Source organism: Rattus norvegicus, chromosome 1 (genome assembly GCF_021556685.1).
Source record: "Rattus norvegicus strain SHRSP/BbbUtx chromosome 1, alternate assembly SHRSP_T2T, whole genome shotgun sequence".
Classification (NCBI taxonomy): Eukaryota; Metazoa; Chordata; class Mammalia; order Rodentia; family Muridae; genus Rattus; species Rattus norvegicus.
Window position 1 is genome coordinate 187148400 of NC_141534.1, and position 20198 is coordinate 187168597.

Genomic DNA, 20198 nt, shown 5'->3' on the forward strand with positions numbered 1-20198 from the left:
CCGAGGCTCAAGTTTGCTCGCGGGGTGCTGCCCAAGGGCTCTCTGTGGCGGCAGCAACCAGGAATTCAGTAGTCTTATGTGTTAAAGCTTTTAATTTTGATGAAACTAGGTCGGTTTTTTTTTCTTTTTTGTTACTCACCATTGGTGTCATTTTCAAAATTTTGTCCAAAACAGTTTTTTCATAAAACTTCTGTAGGAGAACTTTTCTCCATGATGACATGTGGCTCGGATGGTTACAGGGATCTAGCTACTTTGAGTTATAAGACAGATAATTTGAAGATACAGCCTTGCCAGTGGAAGAATGGTTTCTCAAGTGGACTGGAAAGCTGTCTAGAAATCAAGTTAATCAGACATGTGGGACATACATGAATGTCCTTAGTGCTTTGTAATAAATGTAAAGAGCAAGTTAGACAGTAACGAATTTGTTGGTTTTCCTTGTACTACCCTAACAATGAACTTTGATTTTTAAATGGAAAATGAAAGTTACTGTCTTAAACCAATTCTTGAACTTTGGTGATTTTACTTAAAGTTGACTGACAATCTAGAATCCAGCACCTGTCTGGCCCATCACATTAAAATCCATCCACTATAGTCCAGGGCCCTTTCTCAGCCCCTTTCTCTAGCAGTTTGAGTTGGAAAGTGACAATGGTAAAAACCTTGTTCTCTGTGCAGCCTTACTTCTCCATACAGTATGAACTCCTGGAAGCTGCTCAGCTGGCTATAGAGACCATGAATGGCACGATATTAGAAGGTTCCTGCATCAGGGTAAGGTGGCCAAAGCTGAAAACAGCCCCTTCATCTAGGCAAGGTTTACAGCAGCCTGTAAGTAGGGATATTCTGGAGATGCCCAGGCATGAGACAGTGTAACAAATGCCTTCAGTCAAGACTCAATGTCTTTAGTTCTAGAAAACTCAGTCTGGGATAGACTAGAGTCTGCACTGTATTCTTCATTAGTTGTCCTTATCCCCGGAAGGTCTGTTCTGAGTGGCTATTATGAGTTTGCCCATTCCTTTAGCTTTCAAGGAGATAAGACGGTAGGATTGTGAAATTCTTTTGGTACACGTAAACAAAATTTCATTGGAGGGAGGAGGCAGGGAACTGAAGAAAGATATATATGAAAATATGTATTTATATTTGTGTTTATCAATTACATCCACAAAAATCACTTCTGTGAAGCATTTATTGGCTCTCTTATAGATTAGGAAGCTGAAAAATTAACTTTTTGATGTACAGCATGACTGAGGGTTAGTTAAAGTGATGACTTTGTCCCATCTTTCCTTGGTTAGGTACACAGGCTTTTGACAGAACTTACCCTTGAGTGTGATACCCTTGTAAGAGAGCTAGAGCAAGATTCTGAGAACCAAGGTACTATATATGTGGCTGGAATCGGAGAAACCTTTAAAGAACACCTGTTGGAGCAGTCCAACCTCTTTCCCGACCTAGAAGCTGTGATCCTGCCTAAAGAGCTTAAAAGCAGAAAGCAAAAAAACTACTGTTTCTTGAGTAAGTCTTTAATTAACCATTAAATGCATCCTTGAAGGAAACTGGAGATGATAATAACATGATAACACAGAAGGAATTCATCAAACAAACTCTCCTAGAGTAGACCAGGGTAGAGCTTCTAATTCTGTCCTGTCTCTATGCCTTACTTGTCGATCTGCTTTCTTATCTGATTTCCTCAATAACAATTGTTGGCACTTTTCTTTCTTTTAGAGTTTAAAACTTTCAACAGTGCCCAGGTAGCCCTTGAAGTTCTCAAAGGCAAAGACTGGAAGTTGAAAGGCAGAAATGCCCTAACCTCCAGGCACCTTCAGGCATGGCTCAAGAACATACATCCCGAACCATCAATGCCTATGGGGCTTCGAATTGTACCTCCTCTCTTGGAGAGGCACATCTTCAGGGTGAGTGACTGTCCTGGGGCCAGCAGGTTAGGTAACTGCTTGGGTTTCTGGTTCTAGAACCTGGCCTTCTGTCTTTGGAGCACGGTTAGGAAAGGCTTGCTTGTTGGCACTATACTTCAGGATGTTTGTTTGTTGCCCTCCGCCCCATTTCGTGTCACTCTCCAGCCATTTACAGCCATATTCTCTCAGATCTCATATACTTTTGCCCTTTTAATAACCACTAAAACTCATTTTTATTCTTCAAAGTGGTTCTCTAAGGAACTTTGAGTGACCAAGGTGGGAGACTGGAGAGCTGGCTAAGTCTTTGGAAATCTAGTTCAGGGCTTCCCATAGTGTGGTCTGTATACAAGGTAAATTTTGACTGTCGTAGGTAGACTTTCTTTTTTTTGTTTTGTTTTGTTTTTTTTTCTTTTTCTTTTTTTTTTTTTTTTTTGGAGCTGGGGACCGAACCCAGGGCCTTGCGCTTGCTAGGCAAGTGCTCTACCACTGAGCTAAATCCCCAACCCCGTAGGTAGACTTTTATTGCTCTCTCCACTTCAGTAGTTTAGGACTGCCATTAAATTGTACAACCATGTCAGTTCTGAGATTAGGCAAGATTAAAAGCAGAAATTGACTCATTTTAAAGAAAATGTATTTATAAAGGAAGCATATGTAGAAGTGTAGAGATAGAAGGCTGCTTAAAGCTTGGGAAGCCTTGCTCTAGTATCATACTTCTCAGGTGAGAGAGAGACAGACATTAGGGCTGGTCAGGGACTCATCCCAAGTCACAGAGACATTTAAGGGCAAAGGCCAGGCAGGGAAGCCTCATCAGCTTACGACGGCTCGGCTCCCTAGCTTAGGGCCTTTGGAAGAGCACTCAAAAAAATCAACAGCAGCCGCCCTCTGCCACAGTGATCCTAAGCACTTGAGGTTTTTAGAGTGGGCTGCAGTTTCAGACAGATTTTTCCCAGAGCTTCCTGTGGTTTTAGAACCTGAGAAAATGCTGCAATTTTTCTAAAGGTGAACAGGAGGCTAAATGTTGGTACATGACTTTGGTTTTGGTCCTAGACTCTGAAAGCCAACCACCCAAAGATAGTAGCCTGGCGCTGGAGCCGGAGAATTGAAAAACTCTACCACAGCCTGAGCCCAGGCACCTTCTGCCTCATCCTACTACCAGGAACCAAGAAGTAAGATTTGATGTGTTGTCCTCATGATTCTGACCCTTGGAATTTAGCTGTTCCTAAGGAAAGACCTTTAGTTGAATGATGTCCAAGCACATAATGAGGATTTACATGGGTTCTTATCACAGTTCTCATAATCACACATTACATTCCTAAGCATACACGTATGCTTAAACTTATTGGTACTTCTAATACAGTGCATGGCCTTTCAGAGGCTTGGGTCCCCTGGTCTGAGAAGTAGGTAACTAATGTGACAACAGGACAAGGTTGTCCAGGCTTAACTGTTAGAAGTCCTGCCAACCTCACTGATTAGAAGTATGTTCTTGACTTCTCTGTTCTTTGCCTTATTGCTATCTCTGCTTTTGAAGCACAATTTTAAACGTTCTAATTTTAAGCCTAACATACTGAAACAGGCTGTGTGGTCTGGTTCTAGCTCCTATTACATATTTTTAACAAGTGGCCAAGTTAGCTGGGAAGATGGTGCACATTTGTAATCATAGCAGTTGAAAGATTGAAGCAAGATTATGAGTTCAAAGCCAGTCCTGGGATACATTGTAAAAACATGTCTGAAAACGAAATTCTCCTGTAAGGGATTTGCAGTAAATCGGTGATCCTTCAAAACATAAAGTATGATAAATACTTTAAAGAAAAATTAATGTTAAATCCTAAAACATAGAGTGCAGTTCTGAGATGAGTGTGTGTGTGCACACACACAGGCACACACAAGAGAAACAAAGAGAGCTTTTTGGAGTAGTAGGAAAATTATTGAACTGTTCTTTTTTTAAGTTTTTGTTGTTGTTGTTGTATTATACATTTATCTTTGGGGATTGCATACATCTACTCAGATCAACAGGCTCTTGCCCTTGAGCCATCTTGCCAGCTCAAACTGTGTTGCTTTAACATAAAAAGCCTGTTTTAGTAATGCATACCTATAATCTTAGCACCTGGGAGGTAGAGACGGGAGAATAAGGAATTGAAGGACAGCCTCAGCTACATAAGGACTGTGGGCCACAGTTAGTCCTATATCAAAGATTCTGATATTGTAGGAGATGCTGCGCTACAAATAGTAGTTTGAGTAATATCCCCTTAATTTGAGGGAGTTTTCTTGTCTGATCTTGAATTTCTGGTCTGTGTTATTAACCTGGAATTTCTGTCCTTCATCTGGGCCTATGATTTGTAAATTTGGTCTTTTTTTGTTTTTGAGACAGGTTCTCTCTACATAGCCCTGGCTGTTGGGATTAAAGATGTGTGCCATGGGGTTGAGGATTTAGCTCAGTGGTAGAGCGCTTGCCTAGCAAGCACGAGGCCCTGGGTTCGGTCCTCAGCTCCAAAAAAAAGATGTGTGCCACGACATCTGGCTAGATGTGGACTTCTCATAGCATCCCAAGGTTCTTTATTTAGTTTTGTTAATTTTTCATATGCTTTACATGTGTAGCCAAATTATTTTTGTGTATGTGCACGTACGTGGGGGGTGTGGGGTGGGGGGTGTTGGGGCAGATCCCCTGGAGCTAGTTATAGACAGTTGTAAGCTGCTTGATGTGGGTGCTGAGAACTGAGCTTGGGTCCGCTGCAAGAGTGGTGAGTGCTCATAACCAGTGAGCGTCTCTCCATCTAACTCCTCTCCTTTATCTTCAGGTCGTAGTTTCTCTTCTTGATCCATTCTGCTGGTAAGGCTTTCCTATGAGAGTTAAAATTAGGTTATTGAGTTTTTCAGTGTTGTTATTTCTACCTTTTACCAAATTTAGTTTTCAGATCTTGAACTGACTTGTCAATTCATTCAGCCATGTTTTCTTGGATTTATTCCAGTCCTCTTTAAGTTCATTGAGTTGTTTACTGTTGTTTTTCTGTAAAGTCTGAATTCTTTGATGGCATTTATGATTTTCTTTTAAATTGCATCCTAGGTAGTTTTTATCAGAGAACATTTTGTATAGGACTCATGGGTTTGGAGGGGGACATAATGTTTTAGCCTTTGATATTTATGTTTTGGCAATGTGATTTGGTCATGGAGACAGTTTTGTTTGGTATGTCTGATTCTAGGCCACCTCTGTTGATTGTAAGTTTTTGTTTTGGTTTTGTTGTCCAAGCTTGGTTGTCTTCCGATCAGGTATCAAGAGTTGGTAGTCAATCCTTCAGATACTAAATGTTGATTTTGGACTAGATGAACAGGGGTGATTCCAATTCAGTGGTAAGCAAGCAATGTAAATGGGATGTTGGTGAGCCAGGGTCTTAGGTATATAGAGTGTGTCACTAACAGTGGGCCTGAGACTTAGGATCAGGGCAGATAGGTAAGCGTTCAGGATACTCACCAGAGTTAGCCAGGACACAGGATAGCTAGGCAGTGAGGTTGAGATTGGTATAGGCAGGCAAGAGTCCTGTAGGCTCAGCAGACTGGGCCAGTACATAAGATGTGTAATCCAGTCCAAGCCCATAGGTTTGGTGTGGTGCAGGTGGGCAAGAATCCAGGAGACTGGCACATGGTGTTCTGTCAAACCCTTAATAAGCAAGTACTGTGCTACATACAAAGACTCTGGGTCAGAATTAAATTATTCAAATTCTTACTGAGCACAAACATTGCAGTAATGCCTCTGTTTAAGTAATTACCAAGGTCACACAACTATTAAGTGTTACTAGTCAGGCTTTGAACCATCATATCTGACTCCAGAAACATGCATAAAAAAAGGCTAATACTACACAGCAAGTTAATTCTTGGCTCATTTTCTGCCTGCCTTGTATCAAAAAGCTCCATTAGCTCTCTTAAACCAGTGTCATGAGTATTCATAAAGAGGTGGCAGTGAACTAACAGGTATCAAATGACTCCTCAGTTTTAAACACTGTTGCAATGACAAGCATTGTCAAAGAAGTAATAGAAAGATTTTCAGATTAGTACTAACAAAGCCTTTTATGTAAAATAGACTAACACTAGTTTCTAGGGACTCTGAGGACAGATTTTCATTACTGAAACCTGGCTGTTACTTGCTACTGTATGATTTAAACAAGTTACATCTGTGCCTTCCCTTGGACGATGGATTGAATACTTGTATCATTGGGCTGCTTTTAAGTATTAAAAAGACAAGTGTTTAAAACCATCTGTACTTGATTTGAAAGAAGTGCCCAGTGGATGCAGATTACCATGCTGCTTGAAACTTGGTGACATAGTAACTTAAACATTTTAGTTTTATATTTAAAAAACTGGCTTATCTGAAATGTGCCATTGATCTCTTAAGCAGGAGAGCTAGGATGTGAAATCAGGCTTCTTTACTGTGCTTTCCAGAAGCTGCCTCTCGGTGTGTGGCACAAGCCTACTTAGAAACTTACTTCCTCAGCCAGGGAGATGGGGGCACTTGGGAGGCAGAAGCAGGTGGATCCCTGAGTATGAGGCCAGCTTGCTCTACAGAGGAAATTGACTGTGTAGTCAAGACTACACACACGCAGAAAACCTGACTTGGAAAAGGCAAGAAAACAAGCAAAACCCCACATGTCTTTGTTTTTATTTATTGCAGCACCTTTGGATCCCACCCTGGCCTAGGACTGATGAAAATAAAAGAGGAAGAGGGAGGCGACACCCTGCTGTGAGAGTGTGAGTCTCCCCACACTTTCCTAGTGCTGGTGCATATGCTCTAGGCTACAGCCCTTTCAAGATGATGACCGAAAGCCTCTCCCTCCTGCAGACAGCTTTGCTGAAACATTGGGATACCCACTAAAGTATACTGACATGTTCCAAAGCCCAATAAATGCCTAAAACTCAAATCATTTCCTTCCCTTAGACATGGGAAGGGGGATGAATATTTTGTGTTTGAGTTTATTTACACAGGGACTGATTGGTTCTTGTAGCACTACCATTATATGACATATACTGAGACCAAGAGAAGAAAACCCAGCCAGTTTCTATAAGTAACTGGCTAAACTGTTGATTCCTTGGCATCTGTTATAAAATTAAAAAGAGAGGGCTGGGGGGAAAAGGCTGAACAAAACATTTGGCAAGAGCAGATAGTGGAAGACTCTTAGCTTTGTAGTCAAAAAGCACTTTCAACCCCATGTTTGGGATTCCCTCCTTCTTGGGATACAGCTGCAACATCATTCTTCACCAGCAGGTGTCCCCATCGGACTAGGGCACCACTTGGAAACTGGAAACTTAGTGTTAACTGGAAAATAGTGTTAAGTTTAAAGGTGACTCTCACAGGTAGCCTGTGTTGGAAAGATGGGACATGGGTCCACGGTTCCTAATCTTGTAGATATTAACTGATCCAGATAAAGTAAATTCATCAGTTAGTCACACCAAAAACCTTTGCTGTGTATACACAGATCCTATAATTCACTTGAAGTGAGAGTAATAAGATGCTTATTAAGAAAGGACATAGTAGATGCCAAAGGGTTATTACAAATCCTGTTTTAAAGAAGTTGCTCAACTTAAGTTGAATACTTGGTTCACAGAGATGCTAGTATCTCATAAGATTATTACTTGGCTTTTTGAGACAGGGTCTCACTTTATGTAGCTGACCTGGTTGTCCTGGAACACTGTAGACTATGCTAGCCTCAGCTCAAGAGATCCCCATCTCAACTTAAGGGATCAAAAGCATTTGCCACCTCACTGGGCTCTCAGAATTTACCCTGGAGATAAATGAAGTTGTTCATAGTTGTGCATGTGTATGAGTATATAGAATTGTTCTATAGGTTTGATTCCTGATGTGTAGGGGAAATATACAAAACTATGCATGATTGGAACCCAGCCTAGAATGCTATGTGCCAGGATGTTAACAGTATTCTCTCTGATTAGTATGATTGGTAAATCATGTTTACAAAAAGCTTTGATGTAAAGCTTTGTTTTGAGAGCTAAAAACAAGCAAAAGAACCCATGCAGGCTTGGTGGTGCATGCACTCTGGAGGCAGAGGCAAGGGAATCGGAGTCTGAAAGCCAGGCCACCAAAGCTACATAGTGAGGCCCTAGTTTTGTTTTTTAAAGTTCAGCATTGTTACTTATAGTTAGGAAAGAAAAAAAATAGTTCTGAAACTTTAAAGTTGGACACTTAAGCAGTGTTTAATCCTTAAATATAGCCTCTGTAAGTTGGACCGTTAAGTGGAACCAAGCACTAATGTTTGATGTGAAATTGACAGTTTCCTGGAGTCCCTCCACAGGATGAAACTTGTCTTGTGCTAACTTGAGTTTCTTTTCCAGCTGAGGTGTAATTGTTATCTATTCCTTGAGGCTCCTGTCCTGTAAGACAGTGCCCCTCCTGGACACAGCAGGCCTGGGTTAGCTCTGGTGCTGTTTGGGCCATTCTGAGTTCATTTCCATAGCTGTATAAGATGAGGAAATATCTACTTTTAATAAGTATGAGACCTCAAAGTTCCATTTGTGGAACATGTCAAGAATAGCAGTAAAATGGGAACTATTTTCCTATGAGACCCTGCTTAAAATGGGAGACCAGAACCTACTTCATGGTTGTTAGGAAATTAAATTAGCAAAAGTCCAGTATAAGTGCACAGTAAGTGGCAAACATTAGGGGATTTTGAAAACTCTTCCAAGAAGCCATTAAGGCACTCTGAACCTCCTCTAACTGCCAAGACTCAGCAAGGCTCTCTCCTTCAGAACAGATGAAGTTTCCCCTGGGCCCCAACTGCAGACTGAAGAAATGGACCTGGCCCACAAGCCTCGGAGAATTCTGCACACTGTGTCCTTCCAGCTGATGCTCCCACCTTTTGGAAACCAAAGCTGCCAACTTGGCCTCTTGCAAAACACACATTCCATTCATACGTGCGTTTGTACATTGTTCCTCCCACACCCTTCTAGGCAGCCAATGCTGAGCTGCCAAGACAGCTGCCCAAGGAGCAGTCTTAGGGAAAAGGCAGCTCAAGAGGATTTTACAGAACTCAGTTTGGGTTTCGAATTCCTGTCCCTATACTGGGATTGTTCAGAATACTAAGCTACATTTGTTTTTATTGCCTTGACCCTCTGAAAAGGACTTCTTATAAAATAAATAGCAAAGTCAGTATTAAGTTTGGAAAATAAAAAGACACATCTAACTACCCAGAATCAATGACTGCCAATATTTTACAAGCTTAGGTTTTTCTGTCATTATTCAGATTTTTCAAATAACTGCATGATATAACTGTTAAAAATAGTCTAAAACACTATTTTGTTGATGCTGAAGCTACAGATATTGTCCTTGCAGTTTCTAAAAGAAGATACTGTATTAATGCATATTAATGGTTCTTTTTAATTATAGAAAGATGTTTGTTTGCCAGCATTGTCTTAAATCTTTGCCACTGTCATGCATTAAAGAACAATTTTCATATGTTCAACTACTGTGTTCTGGAGTACCATTTAGATTGCCACCCAACTTTTCAGAAGCTTCTTGGCCATATTTTCTTCAATGGATGGTATATGTCTGTTGCCCATTCTGTTGTGAAGCAACTGCTTTTCCATATTGACTTTAAGAGCTTCTTATGGAACAAATATGGTGCCCCTTTTGTCAGTGCTTCTAGGCTGGGGGGTGGTGGCAGCACATGCTTTTAATTCTGGCATTCAAAGGCAGAGGCAGTCAGATCTGAGTTTGAGGCCAGCTTAAGTCTACATACAGAGTGAGTTCCAGGATAGCCAGGGCTACACGGAGAAACCCTGTCTTGAAAAACAAAAATGTGCTTCATGTTTGCTTCTTAAGGCATGAAAACCTTGTAATTTAAAGTCCTGGTTGATTCAGGGATCAATGTAAGTGCACACTGGCCAGTCATATTTTTAATGATTTGACCTTTATTCTTCCTGACACTACCTTGACATATAGCAGCTTCCTCTCATATATAGATAAATATATCCAATTATCTCCATTATTTCTTTTATAATTTGGGTCAAAACCCAGGCCTAGAGGGATAAATTCCAGAGCCAACTTAGCCATCTGCTTTGAGGAGTCTATAGAAGACACCAGAATTGAAGTGACTCTTCTCTATACCCATGGACTACATTTTAGCATACTTTCTTGGTAGAAGTCCATTCCATATGCAATTAAGCTTCTCTGGTAACTGTATAAAAGTTATTTGCCAATATTTTAGTTGAAAGTAGGATTTCATCATCTTGTAACCCATTTACCACTCTGTTAATGTCCAGTTGGCTGTCTTCCTTTCCACTCTACTATTCTCCAATCTGCAAGGCCCTATCTGTGCTTAAGGGACAAAGCACAGAAGAAACAAGCCCAGAAGTCAGTGAGAGGATTATGGAACAAGGATAAACTACAAGTTTTCTAGGGAGTATAGTCAAGCTTAGAACCCTTTCCCAACTGAAAAGGCTTATCTAATCCCCACTCCACTAAGTGATGAAAGATCAAATATCATCCCACACACAACTGTGCCCCCAACTATCACACAATGTACTTAACATCTTTTTGATGAACTTTAAGGAGGCTTATAGTTCAGCACTATGAGGTATCATGGGTGTTTCACAGGCTTTTTCTTAAATCCTAATACCAATGGAGATGCCTTTATTTTGCAGATGAGTAAAAAAAAAAAAATAGTCATTGCAAGCCTGATTAGACCTAGGGACCATCCATACATTTAACAAAGAGATCAAAACTGTCATCTCATTTCTCATGGGAACTGCATTACTTAAGGTAATTAAGATGATTCCAGTAATGGGCATATAAGCAAACATTCATGTGCATGGAGGTCATCATGTGTTTGGAGCAAGACTCCTATCTTACAAGGGTCATTTTCCCAAGTTGTTATATAGCATAGCATCACAATGGTAAAGGTTCCCAATGGGTTGATAAACTACTTCAGAATAAATTCACTGTTTTTTGTTTTCTGCAGAAATATCAATAGTTAGGTAAACAAATTTATTGAATCCAACAGCAGATAACCTTCAAATTTAAAAAAAAAAGAAAAATACTGTAGACATCAAAGACAAAAATGTGTATATCAAGGTAATATTCAGGGGGCTATTTGAAGAGTGCAACAGTGCAGAGAATACAAAAGTATTAACTTTTGTCAAGTTTGTACAACCTCAAGAAACGTACACTGGTGACAAACCAAGAAGGATCCACAAAGGTGCAGGGTCACATGAGCAGTGGACTCATCACCTCATTGGCTTAAGACAGGATATATGCAAGACCAATTCAACCAAGCCCTGTTTGCCTATTGCTTCAAATTCCCTCTTTAAAATCTCGAACATATTCAGTGCAGCAGGGAAGAACAGTTAATCAGATTCTGAGGACTGGACGGGGAATTAGTATTAGAGAAAAGATAGTTCTTCTGTAGCAAATATATTTGTGCTGAGAGAAAAACAGCAGCTGCTGAATGGCTTCTTTTGGCAATGCTCAGGGTATGTGATAGAAGTAGGTATCTATGAGAGCAGGCTGGGTTCCCAAGAGAAACAGAATATGATGCCCCAACACCCGAATCAGAACTTCAGCTAGTCAAACCACCTCAGCATCTGTGCCCAATGCTCAAGCATCCTTCTTTGAAAAAAAAAAAGGGGGGGGGGGAGGTCCTGATGAGCATCCCCAGCATGTAGTCCTAGGCCAGGTCAAACTGTTATGGGCTACAACTACAGCTTACCAAAAAAATAAACTCAGAATAGGAGTGTGGCAAGAACCATGACGTAGAAGAAAAGATCAATGTCACATGACCTTAAATAATCCTAATCAACATCTTTTGATAATTTTGTTCTTTCACATATTTAAGCTAAATACTGCTTTAGTCCCCCAAGTAGACCTTTGTCAGTTATAGATGTTCAGGTCATCACTAGCCATCCTGACACACACAGGAGATTAAGAAATCTAAAGAAGGTGGCAGGGGAGAGACAAAAACCGTTTAACAGTAGTTTGCTTTCCATTCCATACATAACTGTATAACTAGGTCTACCTGCTGCACTGAAGACTCCACTTGAACTACAGCAAACTATACATTTCAATACACACATCTTTTGCTGTTAGTCTTTTGAGCAAGTCTTTATCTTAGCAACTTCCCACCAATGTATAGTCTAATTACATAATTTATAGGGTCCCATAACCTGATCTAGCCTAGAGACCAGACCCTAGGTGACAGTACTGTTTCAAGCTAATTCTGTGTGAGGCTTAATTCTTCACTGTATCCATCCATCTAACATGAACAGTACTGCTTTGCACATTTTCTACTATCTTTCCCTTGGCCCAAAGCTTTGGCTGAAATTTGGAATTTCAGCCAGCTCTGGAGACTTCTTTATAAGATGGGTACATACAGACTTCTGGACCCAACATACATGTTGGCACATCTGCCAGTGAAGAGAGAGTTGCTGAGGCAACCCCCAGAAGTACAGCAAAGTGTCATTAAGAATGATACATTCAAGTATGGCAAGGAAGACTAGGGGAAAGAATTCAGTAAAGTAACTTTTTATCTCATACCAGCTTGCTAATAAGTTACTAAAGAAATACCATAGAAACTCAAAAAGTCACTTGCCCAAAGTAAGCAATTTTCAACATATTCTGTGTAGTAATGCTTAAACATTGCAGAATTTCAAAATGGCACCCACATATCGCACCTCCCCACATCACCCATCACCCAAGTCACAAAGCTAGCTTACCTGAGGGGCAATTTGGCTCCCAGCCACTGCTCATCCACCCAGTTCTCAGCAAGCCTGTCTGAGGCTGAGTGAACAGAGGCTTTTCTGTATCCCAGAAGTGTTAACTACAAACTGTACACCTCACTGAGAGTCTCTCAGTAAAACAAAACTACTGCACAGAGAACCCAGAGTCCCTCCCTGACTGTTCCTTTCTCTGCTTTCTCAGCAACAGATGATTAAAAATATAATCACAATTTCTAAATGGCTGGGGGTTGGGGTGCAGGCATTGGGGTTGGAGAAACTGGGCAGTTAAAAAAAAATCTACCCAGTTGGGAAGGAATCTAGTTCCTTGAGTCCATGGGGCCCTTGGCAGACTCCCTCTCTTGGCACTTCCCCGCCATACACCCACCCTTTCTTATCTGGGACAGAAAGTCTTACTTACCTAACTCCGCTTTTTCCCTCATTGGACTTCTTCTAATCCTGAATTAGGAACAACTAACTGGTTTGGTGAGCTTTTATCCAAAGGTATGTAGCTGTGCCCTCAGAAACTGCTGGGCTCCTAGATTCTAACTCAAGGATGTCTCTTATTTCAGCTAGAAGAAAGGGGTACATCTGGCCCAATAGCCACTTGTGCCTTCCAGCACTATCTTAAGTCTGTGGCTGATTTTCATCATCTCATCCCTCAAGAAAGGACAATTGTGAGGCTTACAAAAATGTTCCCTGTGTCAATACCAACTTCAGGAAATATGACTGTCATCTCCTAAAATAATCATCTTTATAGAGATAAGTGCCCAGAGCTATAAGACTCATGAAGAACTCAAAGCATGCAATTCTTACCCAGGTTGAGAAACATACCCAGGATTTGGGGCAGACTAATCAAGGAAGAAAATTCCAAATATTTAATAGACACTTTTTCATTGTATCAAGAGTATAAATATTTTTGTAGCTTTTATTTATTAAAAGATTCCCTTTTAAATCTGTTCCGAAATGTTGGAAGCTGAACTGTACAAGCTCCTGCCACCCACCTTCCAGTACATTTTTGAGGATATTTTTAAGGGGAAATTATCAAGATGGTCCTCTAATGGAACAGGCAGGAGATAGTCAGCTCTTCAGGCCCCAGGGGCAGCTTGACCAAAGCTGGTCTTGTAGAGTGAGCATGGGGTCTAGAGAACTGGTTCCTCCTTCCTGCGAGCAAATTCATTCATGTTCTTTTTAGTGAAAAAAATCTAAATTAATATACAACAGCCTCCATTTATGATGCTCCCTGGCATCTTCTTAAACTACAGATTGAAGGCAGCTCCCTCTTTCATGGCCAGTTTTAGCAGACAAACGCAGGGATATAGATACATATATGTGTATATATATATTTTATAAGGTAAAATATATACATATCTTATATATGTATATATACATGTCTGGGAGTAGGGAAAGAGCAGAGGGCCGTGTAAACCTAAACAGCCATCACGTCACCCCAGGTGAGCCTGACACTAACAAAAGACAATAAATAACTCCTGGGGTTAAGTGACAACATGGGCGCAGCAAAGAGGGAGAGGGCACACATTTAATGATTCAATACACGTGGATAATTTGTTTGGCAGAGTTCAGGCCAGCCTCAGGCTTCTGCACTTGCCAGACAAGTAAGCTAGTGATACTCAACAAAAACTAAAGAAAAGCAGTCTGGAGCAGAGCCCCATGCCACAGCTTTCTGTCCGGTCAGCTGGCAGGCAGGCAGGCAGGCACACTTTTCTCACCACCCACAACAACGGAAACTTTGGCTCCAAGGCAAATGAAAAGGGGGAAAAAGAAGTATTTCCACTTATGACATGAAAATACAAAAACATCAAAGAAAATATCAAAGAAGTCTACTTCCAGCAAAACTGAGGTAGCACTGCTTTCTCTGCATTCAATGCTTAAGTGGTTTTCAGTACAATGTGTTCGAACAAAACAAAACTGCTCACTTGACTGACAGGTACAGCATGTTGATGGATAAGTTAAACATGAAATGCAATATAGGTTAGAGAAGGAATGAGCAGGAAGTGAGGGAGATAGGGCTTTGGATAAATTAGCGTAAAGGGATGGGGTGGGGTGTCAAGACTGCAAATGCTCCTGACGGGCCTTGGCCTTGGCTCTCCAAGAGCTCCAAACTGTCTGGAAATTAATGCAATGTGGCTAACAGTTAACACTGCTATATTCATATCTGTGTAAATCTTTTAAAATAATTATTACAACCTAAATTCAACCATGTAAACAGCACTACACACAGTACAGACCTGCCCTGAAAAATAATATGCAAAACTGAGATCTGGCACTGTATCATTTTGTAATGTTAATTCAACCTAACAGTCCCACTCCCCAACCCGGGTCTACACCCTCCCCCACAAAAACAAAACAAATCTAATAAAGTTGTGCAAGAAATGGCAGGCTTATTCTATCTGAAGGCTTCAAAAAAAGGTACACAACATGTAGCCAGGTTCAAATATTTTGGGGGGATTTCCCACCCCCAAAAAGAAATAACCAAAATAACCCCAAAAAAAAAAATGAAGAAAGTGCCTAAAACATGATACAGCATTTTAGAGCCCTTTCAAATACAAGGCAGAGAAAGGTGAAAGTAGAAAATATCCGGATCTTCGGTAATTTCCAGAAAGGTCCAATTCCTCACTTGGCTGCAGGGCAGCAGGCAGATCCTCAGTGCTGCTCCTGGAACAGAGCAGCTAAGTCTGCTCTTCTGGACACAAGCCCTCGGGCCCTGAGCTGAGTGCACCTCTCCCTTCCACTTCTCTTTTCCTTCTCTCCATTTCCCACTCCACAAAGGTATCAAAGAGACTCGGCCAGGCCTCATCTTCACTGTAGTTGCTGAGGTCGGGGCCAATCACCTGAGTGAAGTTAAGAAACATGTTCCAAGTGTCCCGGGAGATGCCCTTGATTCCCGAAGGGTTCTCTGTTAGGAAATTTAGCCACTGGTCCAATACTGGAGGATTGTTCTGTGTAAATACTAATTTCCACAGGGCAATGGCTATTTCACGATGCAGTGACCGCTGCCCTTCTTCAGAGTCCAGGCCAAACTGAAATGTAAACCGGTAGAGATCCTTGAATTTATCTTCTTGTTTGGCTTCTGTTAAGAGGCTAGGGAAACGTGCACAGATCCCATCAATGCTGTCTGCACTTATTGCTTTACAGCCGTCAAAAAACTCCTTCCTGCAACAGGTAGGAGAAGGCATGATTAATAAGTAAGAGTGGTGCAGTGTATGAGGAGGCAAGGATATACGCGCAGCTAACACCCAGCCCAGCCCCAGCTCTCGGAAGGCAAAAACAGTACCTCTTCTAGGCCAGCCTGGTCTACTAAGGCCAGCTAAGGCTGTGCAGTCGCAGTCAGACCTGGCCTCCAAAGTAGATGGGTGGGTGGATAGATCGAGCCGAGTTTAGTTCCCACAACGTACATGGCAACTTCAAATCCAGTTCCAGGGGATATAACACACCTTTCTGGCCTCTGAAGATACCAGGCATGCACCTCAGAGATATGCAATGAGGCAAGACCCTCATACATATAAAATAAAATGGAAAACAACAAATGTGCCTTTGGGGGCATGGCAAGAAGGCTCAGCAGGTAAATGTACTTGCCACCAAGAATGATAACCTGATTTTGATCCCAAGAACCTACATGGTAAAGAAAACCAACTCCCTCAAGTTATCCCTGGTCCCTTCACATTTAAAGCATGGCACAGGTGCACATGCATGTACACATACATAGGGCCGAAACTATGTAGTTAAAATTTCTTTTAACTACTTTTGTTTTTGTTTTATGAGATAGGATCTCACTATGTAACCCATACTAGCCTTGAATTCTCTTCCTTGTGCCTCAGCTTCCTGGGGGCTGGGATTACAGACAGGTACCACCACACCCAGCTGCATATGTACTTTTTAACTGTATACAGCACTAACAGGGTTTCACACTGATTATCTCAGGGACTGTAGTGGTGAGGCATTCAATTTATTGAAAAGGTCATATAAATTAGCTGTGTTTTAAAGTTCCTTCTGACAGGCCAGGTATGGTGGCTCACACCTTTAATCCGAGCCCTCAAGAAGCAGGCAGAACCTGGAGTTTGAGGCCTGCTTGCTCTACATATCCAGTTTCAGGCCACTATAGTTCTTCTTCATAACCCTGCACTCTTTAAACCATGGTCTGCCATGACCCTGCCATATCCTTGTATACAAACAACCCCAATATGGATATATAACTGTGACAAATTGTACAACTGCTACTTGATATTTGGGGCCAGCTGTCCTTGCTGCACACAGGCCTGGCTTAAAGGAACAAGCTGAGAACTCCAAAAGCAGTAGAGGTATATTCCCAGTGACAGTCTATGGACACCTAAGTGCCTGGCAGACTACAGATAAATGACTAAACTGACATGTGAAGGAATAAAAGACAAGTTCTGAGCAGCTAGTTGTCAGGAGGGCTGAGCAGCAGTTAACAGAAGTGTTCACACTGCTTAGTCCTTATTTAATTTTAGGTAGAGGGTCGGTGCCCAGTAACTTGGATTGCCTCTTGGTGCTTTTGTGAATTCAAATGTGATCTATCAATCAGGCAACACTTTATTCTGTGAGGAAAACACAGAACAGCACATATTAGACAAGGAAGCTTTGCAGAGATACAAATCCCTGAGTCTTACCTACCTGGAGAGATATACTCAGTAGTTCTGCTACGAGTTTTGGACACAGGATAGAAAAATTAATTCCTTAGGAGAATCTAGGAAGTTCTCTGGACTAGAACTACAACTCGATACTTAAGCTTAGAGAAAATGGCCAGGAAGGGGATGGGGACCACTTGCCCCAAACCTGTGAAGCCATTCCAATTCTGTCCTAGTGGGCACCACTACCCAATGTCATGTTTTCCTCCTCTGGTCCCTTCCTGACATGAAAGCATCTGTAACCAACCTGGTGAATTTGCACATGGTAGCAGCCTGGAACTTCCAGGCCAAGAGCAGCACTCGAAACTCCGTAGGATCAACACATAGGTCATTGCAAAAGCGCTCCATGCCTTCCTCCAAAATTGCATCCTCCCGCTCATCCTTATAGCGCCTGAACAGTTCTTCCAACCTCTGCAAGGAAGACTCCTCAGCATTGGTCTTGGACTCCCTCCCTGCATCTCCAGAAGAAGTTGGCAGCTGGCAGGCCTCGGTGGCAGCCTCTGCTTTCTTGGTCCCATTGACAAGAATATCCCCAGCTGGTTTGCCACAAGGTGGCACCTGTTCCTCACGGTGGCTAGCCCCCCGCCTGCTGTGTGACTTGCTGCTGGGGTCCCGGTCTCCATTCTTGCTGCCCAAGGTTGATGAAGGATTCTTGCATTTGGTGACACACTGGCCCATGGTGATTGTAGCCTGGCCTTCTAGAGTGGCCCACTCTGGATCAGATCCCTTCGCTGCCACTGGTCCATGTACTTCAACATGCCATCAGTTAGAGGAGCCAGCCAACCTGGAAGGAAATTACAAAGTAGTTACCTTTCTGGGCAGAGGAGTGGTGTACAGACACTAAATCCCAGAACTGCCCACCAGTGACCACTCTATTTCACTGAGCTAACAATGAGCCAAGGGAGAGAACCCCACCCCAGCTCACTGTTTGTTACCTTTCCTGTAAGCTCTGTGGGATGCTTACCCTTGGATATGGGGGGGGGGGGGTAACAGAGAACCAGCATGGGAAATTCCTAAAATCCTTAAGGCAGCATAAGTTTTAAAAGGCTGATTCATTTGCAGAACACATCAAAGACTACAGTTCTAACAGAATATTCCAGAGGAAATCTGTCTTGTCAAGTTTTGCCTTCACATAAGAGTTATCTGGACCTGAGTTAAGCCACAAGTTCATCATCTGGTTCTATACCTAATACCTACAAACTCAGATTTCAACAAAGATTGCTACAGTCTTTTCCTCTCAGCACAACACAAGCAACACCTTGGAGGATAAATTACCTTGGCCTGGTAGCCATGGCAACTAATTGAGCAGAACAATACAGAGGTAGCTAAATCTATGATAATGGTAATGGATGGAGCTGGTGACACTCCTTAGTAGGAATCAAGGAGAGTTAAAGGAGCCACACCTCACCACAACCATTCTTCCTCCCTCCCTGCCCTCTTGCAGATGCTATAGTACATAAGGAAAATTAACTGAAAGCAGGATTTCATGATGAAGCTTCCATCAAGTCCCCAGCAATAAGGTGCTGTAGCTATTTTAGGGTTACTTGTGCTCCTGAAAGTACCCTGCACTCTGTAAGGATGATTTGTCAAATTGGATTCTGGTAGAATAGAGATAAGAGACCATACCCAAGCCACCTGTAATCTCATAATGGTCTAATGGTGAAGTAAGAAATGTCAAAACTACAAGCAGGGGCCTAGCCAAACAGCAAAGTGCAACGTGCCTGTGTCTCTGGATTCACACAAGTGTACTGTCATAGCTCCACCCTATTCTACTCACCTACAGGAGCCTGTACTCCAGGTACTTTCCCAACCTAGGTGTGTCTCCATACCCATACAAGCTCTGAGAGATAAACTGCTGGATCAGAAGACTGCACTGACATTGAGCCATATTCGTTGTAACTAAGTTTTTATATGAACTGCTAAACATTTGTGAACAAAAGCAGAAGCAACTTCCAACACTGTCTGCTTAGGACTGGTTCTTAACCGTCAACTATTTTATAACAATAGAAAATCTATTTTCAATTCAATACTTGTGAAATTCTGCTGTTAGTACAATGGCAGCCACTAACTGTTAGTATGTGGAGCAGAAGTGTAACCAGGAAAGCAGAAACCAGACATGAATCAGTGTCAGTCACATATGGGCCTCTCGCTTCTAAGAAGCCTTCATGGCTCTTCATAGTGCAAATTCAGAGCTCTCTTAAGAGTCTGGTAATAGGGCAAAGGGCAATTGTTAAGAAAAGCTGAATAAACAAAAAAAAAATTAAAAACTAGAGTGGTGTCCACCAAACAGTGCCTGGATAAACTGGACTTATCTTTAAAAGGAATTCTCTCTAAAAGGAAGCAGAGAGTATAGTCATCTAAAAGGAGCCACAATCATGCCTGTAGTTAGGCAGACTCCTATAAGGGTGTGTCCTATTCTCCACCCTCAGAAACAAAAGGCATGTCTACACATGCCCTCAAGAGAAAGGCAGTTTCAATTTGCTTAAACCAAAACAAGACACACAAAGAAACTCTTAAAAGTGCTTTGGCTGTGAAAAGTGACAGACCTAAGTATGGCTTCTCACAGGCTATTCATACTCTGAGCATGTAGTAAGCCCTAAGTGAAACCTAGTCAAATCTCAAAAGGCAAGGGGTTAATTCTTGGAGGCCATCAGACAAGAGAAGCAACTGTTCAAGCAGAATTATCTCCAAACAAGAAAGACTGTAGCATGTGGAGGGTCTGGTTTCCAGATCTGTGTTTCTAAAGACTGGATTGCTGAAAGAAACAAAAGGCCCAAACTTACACAAACCCCACATGCTCACAGACTGGCAACTCTAATTCCCAGGCTGGCTGACTCACCAATGTTTGCTGCTCAGCTCCTGCTGCAGGAGGCCCAGCACCCTGGTGAGGTAAGAGGATTTCCTGCCCTGCATCTGACCCACC

At 41.9% G+C, this 20198-nt stretch overlaps 2 protein-coding genes across 57 annotated transcripts in view; one reads left to right on the forward strand and one right to left on the reverse strand.

The window, feature by feature from the left end:
- The window catches only part of Rexo5 (RNA exonuclease 5), a 72850-nt gene extending 63489 nt beyond the window's left edge, over positions 1–9361 (forward strand). For 17 of the 50 annotated variants that reach the window (XM_087560774.1, XM_087560703.1, XM_087560708.1 and 14 more), the window contains 5 exons: positions 673–765; positions 1287–1503; positions 1714–1901; positions 6562–6638; positions 8649–9361. In XM_087560774.1, coding sequence (XP_087416900.1) covers positions 673–765; positions 1287–1503; positions 1714–1901; positions 6562–6638; positions 8649–8982 — 909 coding nt within the window. In that variant the 3' untranslated portion in view covers positions 8983–9361. Of the gene's footprint in view, positions 1–672; positions 766–1286; positions 1504–1713; positions 1902–2948; positions 3068–6561; positions 6809–8648 lie in introns of those variants that run through there. The other 33 variants (XM_087560724.1, XM_087560750.1, XM_087560835.1 and 30 more) reach the window with 4 other exon arrangements.
- A 1509-nt stretch (positions 9362–10870) lies between these two features.
- The window catches only part of Dcun1d3 (defective in cullin neddylation 1 domain containing 3), a 42647-nt gene continuing 33319 nt past the window's right edge, over positions 10871–20198 (reverse strand). For 5 of the 7 annotated variants that reach the window (NM_001024886.2, NM_001438237.1, NM_001438236.1 and 2 more), the window contains 2 exon segments: positions 10871–15782; positions 17523–18059. In NM_001024886.2, coding sequence (NP_001020057.1) covers positions 15299–15782; positions 17523–17953 — 915 coding nt within the window. In that variant the 5' untranslated portion in view covers positions 17954–18059 and the 3' untranslated portion in view covers positions 10871–15298. 7 annotated transcript variants of the gene reach the window in all.